The 15025-nt window shown below is 50.1% G+C and overlaps 1 protein-coding gene across 1 annotated transcript in view; it reads right to left on the bottom strand.

Moving 5' to 3' along the window:
* Positions 1-2100: 2100 nt before the first annotated feature.
* The window catches only part of Crtac1 (cartilage acidic protein 1), a 133750-nt gene continuing 120825 nt past the window's right edge, over positions 2101-15025 (bottom strand). Inside the window, exon 14 of the mRNA XM_035441827.1 lies at positions 2101-2240. Coding sequence (XP_035297718.1) covers positions 2101-2240 — 140 coding nt within the window. The remainder of the gene's footprint in view (positions 2241-15025) is intronic.

The raw sequence follows: 15025 nt of genomic DNA, 5'->3' as shown, positions 1-15025 counted from the left end.
ATCTGCTTGTGGGAATTTGCTGTTGAGCTCTGGTACAGCTATCACAGTGGGAACTGATCTCACCAGAATACTTCTCTGAGCGTCAGCATAAAACATTTATGACAGTAATTCTTAACCTGTCGGTTGAGATACTTTTGCAGGGGGTCAACCAACCCTTTCACAGGGGTCACAAATCAGATACCCTGCATATTAAATATTTACATTTTGATTCACAACAGTAGCAAAATTACAGTTATGAAGTAACAACGAAAACGTTACGGTTGCGGGTCACCACAACACGAGAACCATATTAAAGGGTCGCAGCATTAAGAAGGTTGAGAACCATTGCTCTAAGACATCGTGAGTCTCTTCTTCCCAAGGGAGGCCAACAGCCATGCTTGTTCCCATCCTACAGAAGAGGAAACCAACACACCTCGGGCAAACCACTTGTAGGGTCACATATCTAGGAAATGGGCAAGTCTGGACTGGACTCCGGGTCTTCTGCTCCCAGGCCTCTGTCTGCTCTGCCTGCAGCTTCTTGGTCATGCCTGTGTATCAGTATTTCACCACCTCCCACTCATGTGGCCCCAGCGCTGTTATCCCAGCCCCAGCTGGGATTGTCCCCACGTTGGGGAGGCTAACAGTCTACCTCTCTTCCTCCAGATCGAGCGGCAGCTCTTTGAAGAGACCGTGAAGACCCTCAATGGCTTTTATGCGGAGGCTGAGAAGATTGGGGGCAGCTCCTACCTGGAGGGCTGCCTGGCCTGTGCCACAGCCTACTTCATCTTCCTCTGCACGGAGACCCACTATGAGAAGGTGATGCTTCCCCGTCCTCCCTCCCCCAGCTTCCTGGCCACAGACTCACCCTCTGGACCCCTGTTTCTGCAGGTTCTCAAGAAGATTTCCCGCTACATCCAGGAGCAGAACGAGAAGGTCTTTGCTCCTCGAGGGCTCCTGCTCACGGATCCTGTGGAACGCGGCATGAGGGTTGTATCCTTCCAGGCTCTTCTGTGTGAGGGCGCAGAGCCGTTTACCACGTGGGCCCCTTGAGGATGTTACTAGGAAATAGGAGCCTCCCTGGGGGCGTTCCAGGATCCCACATATTACGGCTGCCCCTCCACTTTCAGCTACTGGGGCCACTTGTGAGTTTCGGGCTTTGTGTTTATTGCACTGCATGCCATCAGGGCTTAATACAGGCCAGGCACCATGCAAAGGCTTTGTAAAATACAATCTCATGCGATTTTCTTCGCATCTCCAAGTAGTGGGCTCTGCTTACCCTCCTGTGTATACCAGTACTCTGAAGGTAACCTGGCTGTCACTTACCTTCAAGCAGCAGATCGTTGGTCAGGGTTTGAGTCAGGCTCTCTTAACCTGCAATGCTGTTCGGTCTCAAAGAAACTACAAGCCTTCCACAATCTCATTTAATATTTGGTGGTGGGTCCCAGCACCCACTGAACACAGATGAGAAAAACGAGGTGCAGGATGGGCATTTTCCTCCGGGGTGCCTCGTCTTAGTGACACAGGCTGGGCAAGGGGTGGAGATAGTTCTGAGACCCCACCTGGAACAGCTGTTCAGGTGAACAGCTCCCCTTTCAGTAGCAACAGAAATAGAATAGTTAAAATAACACATTTTACAATAAAGCTGAGAGGAGTTCAGAAAACAAAATCCCTAGAAACACAAGTTCCACCATGCTTCTTTTCCACTGGGCCCTTGTGTTGTGCTTAGCACTTAGATAGTCCATTTAATTTGCGCAAGACTCCCAAGGCTCTGCTAGTGTCCCCAGTTTGCAGCAGTGATGATTATTATGGGGTAAAGGGACTGGCTAACTTGAGTGGGTCAGTAGGGATCAGCAAACAGAAGTGTTTATATTAGAACACCATTTCCCGGTGCACCCGTGACTTGAGATCCCATAATGCATCTCAAGGAAGGCCAAACATGGGATCCCATTGTGCAGTCAACCCCGTGTCCTCAGAGAAGGTTAGCCCAGGCATGGAGAAGGGTTGGGACTTCAGGCCTTCTGGTCTCTGCGATTGGGCATGGCGGGCTTCAGTCACAGGCCTCATTCTGGAACTGTAACCCCTTTCCCAATTAACAGCTGGGTGCTCGCAGCTCCTTAACCATCATCCCAGATCGAGATCGCCATCTACGAGGACCGGTGCAGCAGCGGCAGTTCCAGTAGCGGCAGCAGCAGTGGCAGCGGCAGCGGCAGCAGCAGCGCTGGCGGGGGTGGGGCGGGGGCCCGGTGACTGGCCGAGAGTCCCTGCAGGGAAGTGTATGGCCGCAGCGAGGGGCTGGCAGATCTGCGGAGGCTGCATTACCAAAGCACCCGCTTCTGAGTCTTTCTCTGGGCCCACCCTGCCGTGTGGCTGGCGCGGGAGGGAGGTGCCCAATGGCAGGATCGTCCTCTTTCTGTCCCTGGACCTTTCTTTCTCCCACGGGGCTGGTCCGAGTCATCAGAGCCGGGCTTTCCTAGGGAAGCTTGAGGGTGGGGAAAACCCAGCTTGGATGCACCCCCTCTTCCTTGCCTTCTTCTCCCCACTCTAAGGAGAACCTGGAGAATTCCTCCCCTGCATGATCCTTTGCCTCCAAAGCCCGTGTCTTCCTGGACTCTGCTTCCCGGGGCTCTTCCTAAGGCCCAAGGCCACCGTGGGGCTCCTGCTTGTCAATGATCCCACTTCCTCTTGGAGATCTGGGGAGATGGGTGCCCTGGTAGCTGTCTAGCTGCTCCTAAGGCTGAGCTTCCCTATCTTTCACTCAGAGCGGAACACCCTCTCAGCCTTGCCAAGAACCACCCAACTCTGAGACTTTGCACCCCACCAGGAGCTGGTTATGGGTGTTCAGCCTGGGTCTCTAGGGGTGGGGGGAGGGACGGGGTGTTCCACGGGGCTATGGTAGAACCCCGAGGACGAATGCAGCTGGATCGAGCTTGAACTCCTGAACCGGAGCCAATTCCTGCATTGTGCGCATGCTCTGTGCACAAATGTATGTATGTGAGTTTATGCGTGGGGAAAGCCTGTGCACATGTGAGTATACAAGTGTATGAATGTGAGTATGTGTATGTGACTGCACAAGTGAGTGTGAGCGGGTGTGAGCACACTTGTGCGTGAACCTGTTTATCTGAGTGGATGAGTGAGAACGTGTATGTGCTCACACACGTGTGAGCAAGTTCTGCGTGCTTGTGCAGAAGTGCACTTGTGTGAGCATGAATGTCTGTGTGTGAGCACGTGTGTGTAGAAAGAGAGATGACTTTGTGTTCTCTCTGGCTGCTGGGCTAATGACTACCATGTCCTGCCCTGTTCGGTCCCACGATGGTCTGCAGCACCTCCCGGTGAGACCCTCCTGACCCCTCTGTAAGTCAGTGTCCTAAAGCCGGGCTGTGGCCTGGGTCTTCCTCCTGGCCTTCCTCCCACCTCTGGATCTGTTGTGCACATTCGAATGGAGGAAAGGCCGGGGTCCTTGGAGAACAGAGCCAATGTTTGGGTGGTCTTTGGTGCCCCTCTCCCAGTCCCCAGGACACAGTGGGGCCACAGGTGCTGCATATTCGGCCTGCCCAGATGTCGAGACCCTGAAGCCCTGCAGGTGAGGTTCCCTGGACATTCGAGGCAAATGTGCCATGCAGAGAAGGATTGGCCAGCCAGTGGTGCTGTGGCTTTCAGGAGGAGCCAGCGGGGGAGCATCCTGGGGCCTGAATATGAACAGAAAACAGGCGGCCTACCTCAGAGGGCAGCAGGTGCTACAAGTAGTCAGGCAACAGCAGCTACTACAGGTAGCTTTCTGGGCCTGAAAGGGTCCGGTTCTCTACTGGCCACAGCAGCAGCCTGTGACATCAGGAGACTGTGCAGAAAGATGGAGAGGACTAGCCAAGCCCCCGAAGCCCCAGGGAGCCCAAGCCCTGGTGCAATGAACCCCTTCTTCCCAAGTTGCAGCCCCTGACTCCCAGCAGAAGCCTGTGGCCTCTAGCCTGCTGTACAGCCAGGCATTGTGCCTGACCTAGCATATCCCGTTGGGAAGGTTGGGAAGAGGCAAGACGGAGACGTTTTGTTTTATTCTTTTTCCAATAAAAGGACTTGACGGCTTGAGGCTGCATGCTGTGTCCACTAGCACATGGTAGTGGGCTTAGTTCTGCACCCCAGGTTCACGCAGAGATGCTGGGCTGAGTGTGTGTGTGAGGAGGAGGAGAGACGACACAGGATGGATGAACCCTGTCTCCCTGCAGCTTGTGGGTCAGTGAGGAGGCAGACACCCCACCTTTACCACTCCTTAATCTGTGGTGGAACTGCAACCTTGGGTGGACACAATAGGTCCAAATAAAAGCTAAGCCAAAAGTGGGTTAGGTAGGGCCCGTTTCTTGAGCTCTTCTTCTAGGCCAGGCACTGTCTGGGTTGAATCACACCAGCCATCTTCATTACTGAAGACGAGAATGGGCTGGCAGGATGGCTCAGCTGGGAAAGTACTTGCCATGCAGGCCTGATGATCTAAGTCTGAGCTCTGGAACCCAAGTAAAGGTGAAAGGAGAGAACCAACTCCACAAAGTTGTCCTCTGAGCTCTACACATGTGCACCATGGCCTGTGTATACCCCTCACCCTACAAATGCATATATTAATTTATGAAAAGATGAGAACACAGATATCAGAAACTAGCATAGCTATGCCTTAGAAATCATAAAACCAAGCATTAACCACCTATGATATAGCAGACACTTTTCTAAAACCATATTCTAGAGACAAGGAGGATTTTAAAGATTAGCTGAGTCTTCTCAAAGGTCTCAGGAGGTTGAGTAATGTGCCCCTGGTTATAGGGCTGGTGGGTGAGTTACAGTAGGGATTTCCTACCAGATAGGAGTTGCCTGAGGCTATAGTGGGACTAGGCCACACAGATCTTCTGGTCAGGATCTGATCCAGAGGGGACCTCATTAGACCACAGGAACCACAGTTCTGGTCCTGGGGTGGGGCCAAGAGGGAGGTGGTCTCTGGGCGGTGTGGAATAGAGCTCCAGGTAGCTCCAAAGTTTCCACTTGCTGCTTCTAAGGGGCACCTGCTCTACACCCGAGCCCCGTGTGGAGCCTGGGCCTTTGCCTATGCTCAGTCTTGGGAAGTGAGCAGGTAGGTTGGGGAGCTGCTCCCCTGGCAGGGAGAGTCATGCTTCAGTTCTGCTTGGGTGGGAAGTTTGCTGTAGCCTGAGGTCAGGCTTGAACCTCAGTCAAGCTGTTTAGTGAAGAAGCCCAGAAGTCTGGGGACTTCAAATTGGTAAAAATTCACCCAACACTCCCCCGCTCCCAGAGCCCGACTTGCTGAGAGGCACTCAACTCTCCCACTTTGAAATGTCAGTGATAATGGTGATAACCAAAGCTGTGCTGGACAGATGGCTCAGCAGTTAAGAGTACTTCCAGAGGACCCGAGTTCAGTTCCCAGCACCAGCATGGCTGTTCATAACTGTAACTCTATTTTTAGGGGGACCTAATACCTCCTTTGGCACCAGGCACACACATGGTACATAGATATACATGTATGCAAATACGCGTACACATTTAAAGAAAACCTTTTTTTAAAAGGAAGGAAAATGGTAGCTAGCATTTGTTTATGCTTATTGTGTGTCGGGGCCTTAACTAGGCTAAGGCCCTACATCATTCATTGCTTAGACCTAGGGAACTCTCCTTGGTGGGTATTTCTATCCCCACCCTACAGATGAGACGCAGGCACAGAAGTTAAATGGCCCTGTTTACTCAGGGAGTAGCAGAGCTTGGCTTTGAATCTAAGAAGGAGTCTGCAAACGACAGAAAAGAGCAGGGCTGCATCCAGCATCAAAGGTCCCTCAGTTACTCGGATGCTGGAGCTGTGGATTCCCAGGGACGAACCTGGAGCTGTTGGTGTCTGGGCTCTGAAGCAGGACTGGCACCTCCATGCCCATAGCACAGGATATGGGTTTTGAGCTGTGCTCACAGGCGTGTAGGACCCACAGTGGGAGCCCAGTGAACGACAGGGGAGACCTGACTTTGCAGATCTGATGAAGGGTGGCTTTCTCTGCTGCCTCTGTTCTTGAAGCCATGGCCTGTCCCTTCTGGCTGGTTGCAACAATGTCACTACTTCCCCTTGACAACCAGACACAAGCCCCCAAAGGACAGGATATTCCTGGTTCCATTTCAACGGCACACTCCAGGCAGCTTTTGGTGCATGCCTTGGCTTTGTTCTGTTGCTTTGGTTAAAGATAGGGCCTGTGTGACACGAGGTCCATGGAGTTTACAGAAGTTCGAGGTGCCGCCAAGTGGCGGGATCATGTACTGCACCTGAGAGTCAAAAGCCTGCAGAAAAGCCACTCAGGTATTGTAAGACTTCCTCAAGCAACCTAACTAAGGGGGCAAATGTTGCTTGTGGCGCCTAGAGGTTTGGGTCAAGAGAGGACACCCGAGACAGCCACTCTTTCCCTCCGCATCCAGTTTCAGCTGCTTCAGGAACTGCTGGTCTGGGAATTCCTCCCCCACATCCCATGTGGACCTTGTAGGAAGCACCCCCACCTGGCCGTTGCCGTCGATTCCCCCAAGGACAAGCTGCTGGAAAGGTGGCTCCGAACAAGGCACAAGCATGCCTTATAGGCAGCCTCCATTTCCTTAGTCATCAAATAGGAAAACACTTCACATGATTGTCCAGACCTAAGCCCAAGGCCTGGATTAAAAACACAGGCTCCACAGAAGTCACCAGACACAGCCTGGGACAAATTCAAAGACAGACACAGTTGCCTAAGGAGAAAGACCTAACATGGCTGTTCTGCTACTGAGGCCGGTAGAGGAGGGGGCTCTGGGGACCCCTCAGGCCCCCACTCTTCTGCTTCAGGGCCAGAGAGCTGGTATTATAAGGATCTTACTTCTTAAAACTTCAGTGTACTGTACACATGAGATCTATGCATTTTTCTGTTTTATTGTTTAGTCATATTAACCGAAGAAGTCCAAGATAGAAAAAAGAAAGCACAACATTGAAATTCATGTTTTTTTTATTGAAGATCTATTAATATGTCTCATGTCAAATCAGACAAGTGCAATTCAACATGACATATGTGTATGTGTGTATGGCACCCGTTTGCCGTGTGTTGTGGATATATACAAAAATATTTGATATGCTGAGGCTGCCAAAAGAGAAGGTCCCTAGTGCCTAAGAAAATCTAAAACAGGGTATCACTATGTAGCTCTGGCTGTCCTGGCACTCACTCACTCACTCACTCACTCACTCTCACTCTCACTCACTCTCACTCTCACTCCACTCCACTCTCACTCTCACTCTCACAGAGATCCGCCTGCCTCTGCCTCCCGAGTGCTGGGATTGAAAGCCCAGCTGCCAGCTCTTAACCTTAGCCTCCGCCTTGAAGCCCTTCGCTTCCTTATGTGCATAATCAGAACCTTCATCCGGACACACAATCCATGGCTCTGGGTGGACTCTCCAAGGTGATATACATATGACCACCCTCAACAGGGGAAGGATAAAAGGTTTAGAAGATTCAGAAAATGGCTGGAAATATGCCTGACAGGAAATAGGTGGTCTGTAATGCCAGCATCTTTTCTGGCTTTCAGAGTGTGGCCTTTGTGGGTTTCCACATGACTCTTCCCAGGAGGCTATATTTTTTCAGGCCGTGCCAAGGGTAGAGTACATCATGCTCATGGCTTTTTTCAAGAGGTCCTTCAAAGGACCTGTCATTTCAGCATGTGCGGGATGCAGGATGCAGTGTAGAGCATCCTGGGGTAGCACAAGGGCTTGTGGTTTTGAATTAGGGATGACAGAGGAGATGAACAAATGCGAAGGTATCAGAGGGCAGCAGCAGCCAGAGGACCTCTCTCCCCCACCCCCAGCCATTCCCTTACCATCCCTGAGTCTCTGCTTGGTCATTTGTAAATCAGCAGCACCCCAAGAATGCATCGTTGTAAATGGTAATTGGTTTCCTCAATATAAGATGTTAATGTTATTGTGGAAGTGACACGGAGACCTCATTATGCGATGAGCTGGTGACACAGCTTTATAGAAGGTTTCAGATGCTCACGTGGAATCAACGGATGTTTATCCAAGGCTTCAGTGACTTCCTAATATATGCAGGAACATTTATAAGTATCACTACTCCACTTACTCCTCTAACACTCTGGTGGGTGGTTATACTCGGAGTCTGATTTTACACACGATGAAATGGATGTTCCAGGTTGCTATGTAGCTTGGCCGGAGCCCACAGCTCAACGTCTCAGACCAAAGATTCGAACCTAAGTCCCTGACTCGGAACCCTGCTTCAGTCTGCCTCAGCATGTCACAGTCAGACACACGATGCCATTCTACCTGGACTGACTCATAAAGATAGATTCCAGACCCAGAATAAAGCACATGGGCAAATGCAGACACAGAAAAAAAATTAGTTTTGGAGGGGGGATGGAGGTGCTCGTTATTTTGGAGTAATTCAAGTTATTGATTTCTGTAATGGAAAAGTGATTGGGTACCAGCTACCACCTGAGAGCAGTGTTGCTTGATGCCTGGGAAGGAGGAAACATTACACACAGCTTACAAGGCCTCACATATAGTGAAGGTCCCTTTCCCTGCTGTCTCCAATTAATCAGCAAATCCCTTGAGGGCGGGGATCTTGTCTGACTCATGTCTACTTCCCCCCTCCCCACCGCAGGTGCCTGTCACAATGTCTCTCCTTTGGCACTGAAAGGGAGATGCAGCCTATCACGGGCTGGCAGGAAGAGGGAGAAGATGCAGCCTGTGCAATCTGAAGGCCCCTGGACACTGGGCTGCTGAGAAATGGTGCAGATAGGCCGTGCTTACCGAGTGATACAATTGAACTGCAAATGGCCACCAAATAACTCAATTACAAGGTAGAGGCAATGGTCTGGCCTCTCGTGGGCTGGCGACAGCTCTCAATAAGGTCACCCTGGCTGTCTTGGTGCTCTTTTAGGAGAGCAGGGAAGATGCATCCTGCTCCACCCAGCCCTCACATAACTGAATGTTATGATTTCAAGCAGGAAAAAGCCTTTTGGGTATTTATTTATTAATTTATGGCCTGGAAGTCTAGGCCTAGGTCTTAAGAGGGTACAATACTGTGGGTGGATGAATGGATGGATGGAAGGATATATGGATGGACAGATAGATGGAGGAAGGGTGAATTGACAGATAAGTGGGTGGATACAGAGAAGGTGGGTTCAGGGAAATGACTGATTGATCAGAATTGAGGGAGAGGGCTGCTGGGCTGGAGATGGATGCTTGTGGACCTTGGTGAGGCAAGTGAATGGATGAATACTGATTGGCTCTGTGTTCCCCTGAGCTGGTACAACACAGGCGTGGACTCTTCAAAGCAAAAATTCTGTGTTTACCCCACTCCCCAGTGAATTCAGCATTTGTAACTGAGTAATGGATGGTCTTGCTGGGAAGGAGTCTTCTAGGTCTAATGTGGCCTGGCTAATGACTTATGGAATGTTGTCAAATCAGGTACCACAGGAAGTGAAACCAGGAGTTGAAGGGCCCAGGACAGATTTTATAATCATCTCTACATTCCATCAGTTGGGTGCTGTGCCCACCTGGAGGGAGCCTCACTGCCCTTCCTCAAGGCTGTTACTACTGCCCCTGCTCTGTGGATCAAGAGCCTGAGGCTCAGAGGGGGACACCCTGCTTCACTTCAGAGTGTGCATGCAAACCCAAATCTTTGATCCCACAGTTTCTCAGTGAAAGGAAAATTTCAAGCATAGAAGGATAGAAGTAGGGGTCTTGTACTAGGTCTCTAAGAAGTAACATGACATTTGGCACATGGGAAACCTTTTGCATGGGCTGAGGTATTGTGACTTTCAAATGACTGTGTCCCGGAGATAGCCCCCAAGCCCTCCCCTCTCTCTTTTCTGCATTGTTCTGGTTTGCACATCTGGTTTGCCTTCCTCCATTTGGTTTGTACCTGTTCCCTTGCCACGCAGGAGCATCTGAGAGCTGGAGTGTGTTGCTCCCTCCCCAGCAGCTCCACGGAGGGAAGGAAGTCAGTTCTTAGCTTGTAGAGGCAGCCAGCCACTCTGAGGTAGGATTCTTTGTGGTTGCTATGGGGCTGGCCATGCAGAGGAACTTTCTTTATGGGAATGGCTGGCTGCAGTTGGGTTTTCTTCTTTCCCACAGGCTGGGGTGGTAGTATGGTACCAGAGCAAAGAGCAGAGCATCCTAGGAAGTGGTGACATCCCCTTGTTCCCCTCCTCATTAGTTCCTGACCCTACAGACCTCCTAACCCTCACAGCCTCATAGGTGTCTGCTGTAGCAGTTATCTTCTATCTTGGAGTGCTTCCAGGGTGGAGTGCGTGGTTCTTTTCTGTCACTTGGTGGGCGGGACAGCATTGCTCACAAAATTGTGGTCACATGCTTCTGAAACATGGAGCTCTCTGGGCAAGGAAGTGGGGAGTGGCCTGGCCTGGGCTCTTTGAAAGAGTCATGGCAGTATGGGCCCAGAGGAGGTCTACAGGGCAGCAGAGTATGCGGTCCTCAGTCTCCCTGTCTGCAAAGAATGGGACAAGACTAGATGACCTCTCAGGTGCCCCAGCACCAAATCCTTAAGGAGGCTTAGTGTTGATGGGGCATATCTGCAAAACTGCGGTTGCTCTTAGTAACCTCTGCTCTGTGTGTCCCAATCCATCTCATCCCCACCCTGCTCTGTTTCCCTTATTTCATGACTATTGTCTTTGGGAATGATGCCATGTGAGCACCATGCCGAACCTGGCATACCCTAGGGCCAGAGAGGTAGGTCTCTTTCTCACTAACCCGCTAGCTTCCCAGGGTAGCCAGTGTTTTCCATATCTCCACTTGCACAGGAGCTTTGACATCAAATAGAACCTGGCTCCATCATCAATTTTGGTATTTATTAATAATCAGAGCTCTAATTTATTGGAGGCATACTCATGCCAGACACTGTACCAAGTTAAATACAATAACTGTGAGTTATCAGTTACTGTTACAACTCAACTTTAGTAGATGTCAACTTCATACCCATTTTACAGATGAGACTCTGAGGTGCAAGGATAGATACTCCACCTAGTTTAAATATTTTCTCAAATGCTCTTTTTCTTTCTAGGGGCTGAGCACTTAGGCCCATCTTACTTAAAGTAACCATTTGCCTCTACCCAGGAACTCACAAATAGCATTAATGCCATTCATCTTCCCTGACACACTTGGCATTTTCTAGTACACAAGAAATGCCCCCACAACCCCGTGTTTATGTCAACAGGGAAGGAGCTGTGTTCCCTTTTTTATTCACAGATGAATATCTGAAGCCACTAGAATAACCCACAGCACATAGTAGGTATGTAGTTGATCATGAATGAACAGTTGGTTATACAACTCCCTTGGGTGCAAATTGCCTGGAGATGGGCAGCCCAAGGCTTGAGAACCCAGGCTGCAGAGTACACAGTTTGGGGTCCAAAGTAAAGCATATGCTACCCCAATGAGCTGTGACCTTGTGTAACTTATTCTTCCTGAGCCTCTGTTTCCTTGGTAATAGAGTAGGCTAGTAGCATTTGCCTTGAGGGATGGTGTGAGGATTAATGGAGACACTCATGTAAAGTTCTCGGCATAGAGTGAGCATCCCGTAAATGCTAGCTTCTCATCCAAGGATGCTCTTGAGTGTTCTTGCCTCTCATTCCCTCTGACCACTTTGCTGCTCAACAGAAGTGCTTAAGAGGGCAGAGCTGCTCAGGGTGGGGGACAATGGGATTGTCTATCCAGTTAACTAGCCCTAGCCACCCTTCTTCTTTCTCTTCCCAGGATGTGCTTGTTGCCAAGGAGACACAACATCAGCCTTTGGCAGGCTTCTGACTCCTTGTGGCTTGGCCACTGGCTTTGCAAAAGGAATGAGACACTGGTGACCATGGGCAAGGAGGTAAGGTGAGGGACTTGACCATCCTGGGCTGGGAGTCTGGTGGGGTCTGGAATCTCTGGTACCCTGAGATATTGAAGTGTTCCTTCTCTGTCTCCACATTGCTCTTGGAGGCTGTGGTGGAGTTCTTGCTTGGTCCGGCAGCATTGATTGGGATGTGATTCCCAAGCCCTGGGAGGGGGCCATAGCAGCCAGAGTGACTCATAATCAGACTCCTGGCCCTCGGAATGGCACCTTCCCAGAGTAGGGCCAGCAACTGTGGCGATGGAGTTGGCCTGGTGTGGGATTCTCCACGTTGCACTGGACAAAGTGGCCAGGCTGGCCTGACCAGGATGCTGTCCACATGGGTGTAGCCTGCTCTTCCTTTAGGCTCTGGTGTGGCTTCTTCAGATCTCAGCTCTCTGGGGACTGTTCCTCCCTTCCCACCTGGCCCTTGACTCTGGGTAACATAAGAGACCGTGGCTTTTGCACACACCAGTAGGCTACCTGGACGAAGTGGGTGGGCACGGCAGGTAAGCATGTAGGTAGGAAAGCCATGCTGTCTGGGACGCCATCCTACCTTTGCTTGCCCCAGCTGTGTGATCCTAAGGAACCACTTAACTTATCCGAGTAACGAGGATAATTATAGCACTTTCCTCTAGGGATTGCTGCAAGGATTAAGCGAGTTGGTGCTTGTGAAGAGTTTCTATCCGACCCAGACAGGCTGAGCTCACTCACGGAAAGCTATTATCGTCATTCTGAGGGGGAACATTCCTGGAGGAGGCTGCATCAGACAGAATAAAAGTGCTATTATTATTGTAGTTATTATTTTGGGAGGTTCCCTTGAAAAAGAAAAATAGGGCCTGGCTTAGCTGGAGTGGATCATGAGTTATTCACTTTCTCTGAAGGTCTTTTCTATTTTTTAATTTTTACAACTTTGATCATAACCTAAAAATGATGTCAGGAATCTAAGTGGGCCTATGGGACAGAAGAGAGATGTGTGTATGTGTGTGTGTGTGAGTGTGTGTGCATGCTCATGAGTGCACGAAGGTGTGTGTGTGTGTGCATGTGCGTGTGTGCTCGGAAGTGGGCAATCAGGGTTCAGATGCCACGAATTTCAGAAAGAGGAAGCAGAAGAGAAGATGGGGGTGGGAACACTGGCCTGGCCAACCTGCCTGAAGCTTTGCACCCACACATCTGTGGCTGATAATACTCAGACAGAGAAGGTCTGGAGCTGGAGGCACCTGGATTCTTGCTAAGTGGTGGGCCCTGGGCTTGGGGGCAGTTGAAATTAAGTTGCTTCAGAGTCTGCCTGTTCTCTGTAGAGTTTGGTCTTGTATTTTTCCTCCACTATAAGCATCTTGGGTGTAGGAGATTTGACCTTCTCACTGGAGGGAGCTTGCCACCTCTCTCATGAGAACACCCATGAGGTTCTCAATAAACACTTGTTGAATGAACTTGTGGGTGAATGAATGTGTGGCGTTTTCCTCTTGGTGCAGTAACCCGTGAATCTAGCTAGACTTTTAGGAAAGCCCCTGATGGTCTCCCTCCCACCCTATACTTGGCTTTTCCATCTGGCTGGAGGGAAGGTAGTCGGGGGGGGGGGTATCAACCATGTTACCTTTACTCACCATTATAGACCTAGAGCCCTGCTCACGCCCTATTGCAGAGCAGGGGTTCAGACAATAGTTGCTGAATGAGTGAACTACATGGAAACCCTTCTAACCCTGCATTTGCTCTTAACAGAGTCTTGAACATGACTCATCGGACCTACCCACCGGGTAGAGTGAAACGGCACAGTCAGACCTTGTGATCTGAAACCCAATGTGCCAGGCAGCTCAGGCATCCTCTGAAGTTGGCTGCCACTCTGAAGCTCCCGGTGTCCTTGGTAAACTGTCTTAGTAGCTTTTTCTAGCTCCCCTTTCTTATGCTGTTGTGTGTGGCCAGTCAATGGAGCTTGTTGTCATTTTCTACAGTCGCTGCATTTGCAACCAGTCTCTGTGGGCCATAGGCCTTCCTCATCTCCAAATCTTAAATCCACTTGTTCATTTCTGAAGAGGCATCAGCTTTTGGAGTGAACAGGGAAAAAGTCTGAGCAGCCAGTGGGCGCCACTTGCCCTCAACAAGATGGTGGGGAAGGGCCAGCTGGCTCTGTGACCTTGGGCAGGGTGACCTCAATCACTTCATCTCTCCATGCCTCGTGTCTGGGGCCCTCTCAGATCTTTAATAACCTGTCGATACATGGGGATGGCTCTGGTGGAGGTGGAGTGATTTTTAAGTTGTTATGTGCTTCCCAGGGAAATTGTAGCTGTTTTCATTTTAAAAATTTTCATTTAAGCTCCGGTTCCGAGTGTAAAAACAGCACTAGCTACAAGGAATTCATATTTTGTGATTTATGGGGAGTATTATTATGGTATCAGAAAAGGGTAGTTTTTTTGTTAAATATGTTTTTAAAAGGCTTGCTGCATTCTTAAGCATGGTTTTATTATATCTTTAAGCGACTTTTTCTCCCCCATGAAGAATATACCTGTGATTTATAATGTGCCTTCACTACTAGAGCTGGGTGAGAGCATATTCTGTAGTGTTACATCATCCCCAAAGACTGCTCTGGCTGTAGGCGCTTCCAGGCTCCTAAGCGTAGTGCAAAAGCTGGGTTGTTAAGTTCTTTCTAGAAACCAGGACTGCTGGAGATTAGCCATATCTATGTCCAGTCACACAGGGAGGAGTTGGGGAGAAAGAGGGGTGTATGGATGTCCTAACCCAACTCCTTTGTCATTTACAAAAAGGAAATGGGGACCCAGAGTGGAGAAGTGAATTCCCCAAAGTAAACTGCCCAGCCCAGGGTTTCTGTGTCTGCCCCTTACCTAGCCCATATGCCTTGCAGGTCCTCCAAGTGTAAACATTGTTTCACTCACCCAACCATACTGCTGGTGCCTGGAGTTGGTGCTTTCCTTAGGCCTTTCCTTGTTTTCATATACCTCCTGGTGGAAGGGCCACAGCTGACTCAGCATTCCAACCAGCATGCTCTGGCTTGGACGCCCCTCCCCCACTAGCTAGGTGCTAACGTCCAGCAGAGAGTTTATTGGCATAATTTCTCCAGAAAAGAGGCTGGAAGACTTAGCAAGTTCAAATGTAAGCATTTTTATCAACCGTCCCCAAGGGCCAGCCTTCCCGTCACCACCACCAACCCAATAAGGCTT

This window comes from Cricetulus griseus, chromosome 3 (genome assembly GCF_003668045.3).
Source record: "Cricetulus griseus strain 17A/GY chromosome 3, alternate assembly CriGri-PICRH-1.0, whole genome shotgun sequence".
Lineage (NCBI taxonomy): Eukaryota > Metazoa > Chordata > Mammalia > Rodentia > Cricetidae > Cricetulus > Cricetulus griseus.
The sequence above is the reverse complement of the archived record's forward strand: the minus strand, read 5'-3'. Positions and strand labels throughout refer to the sequence as shown.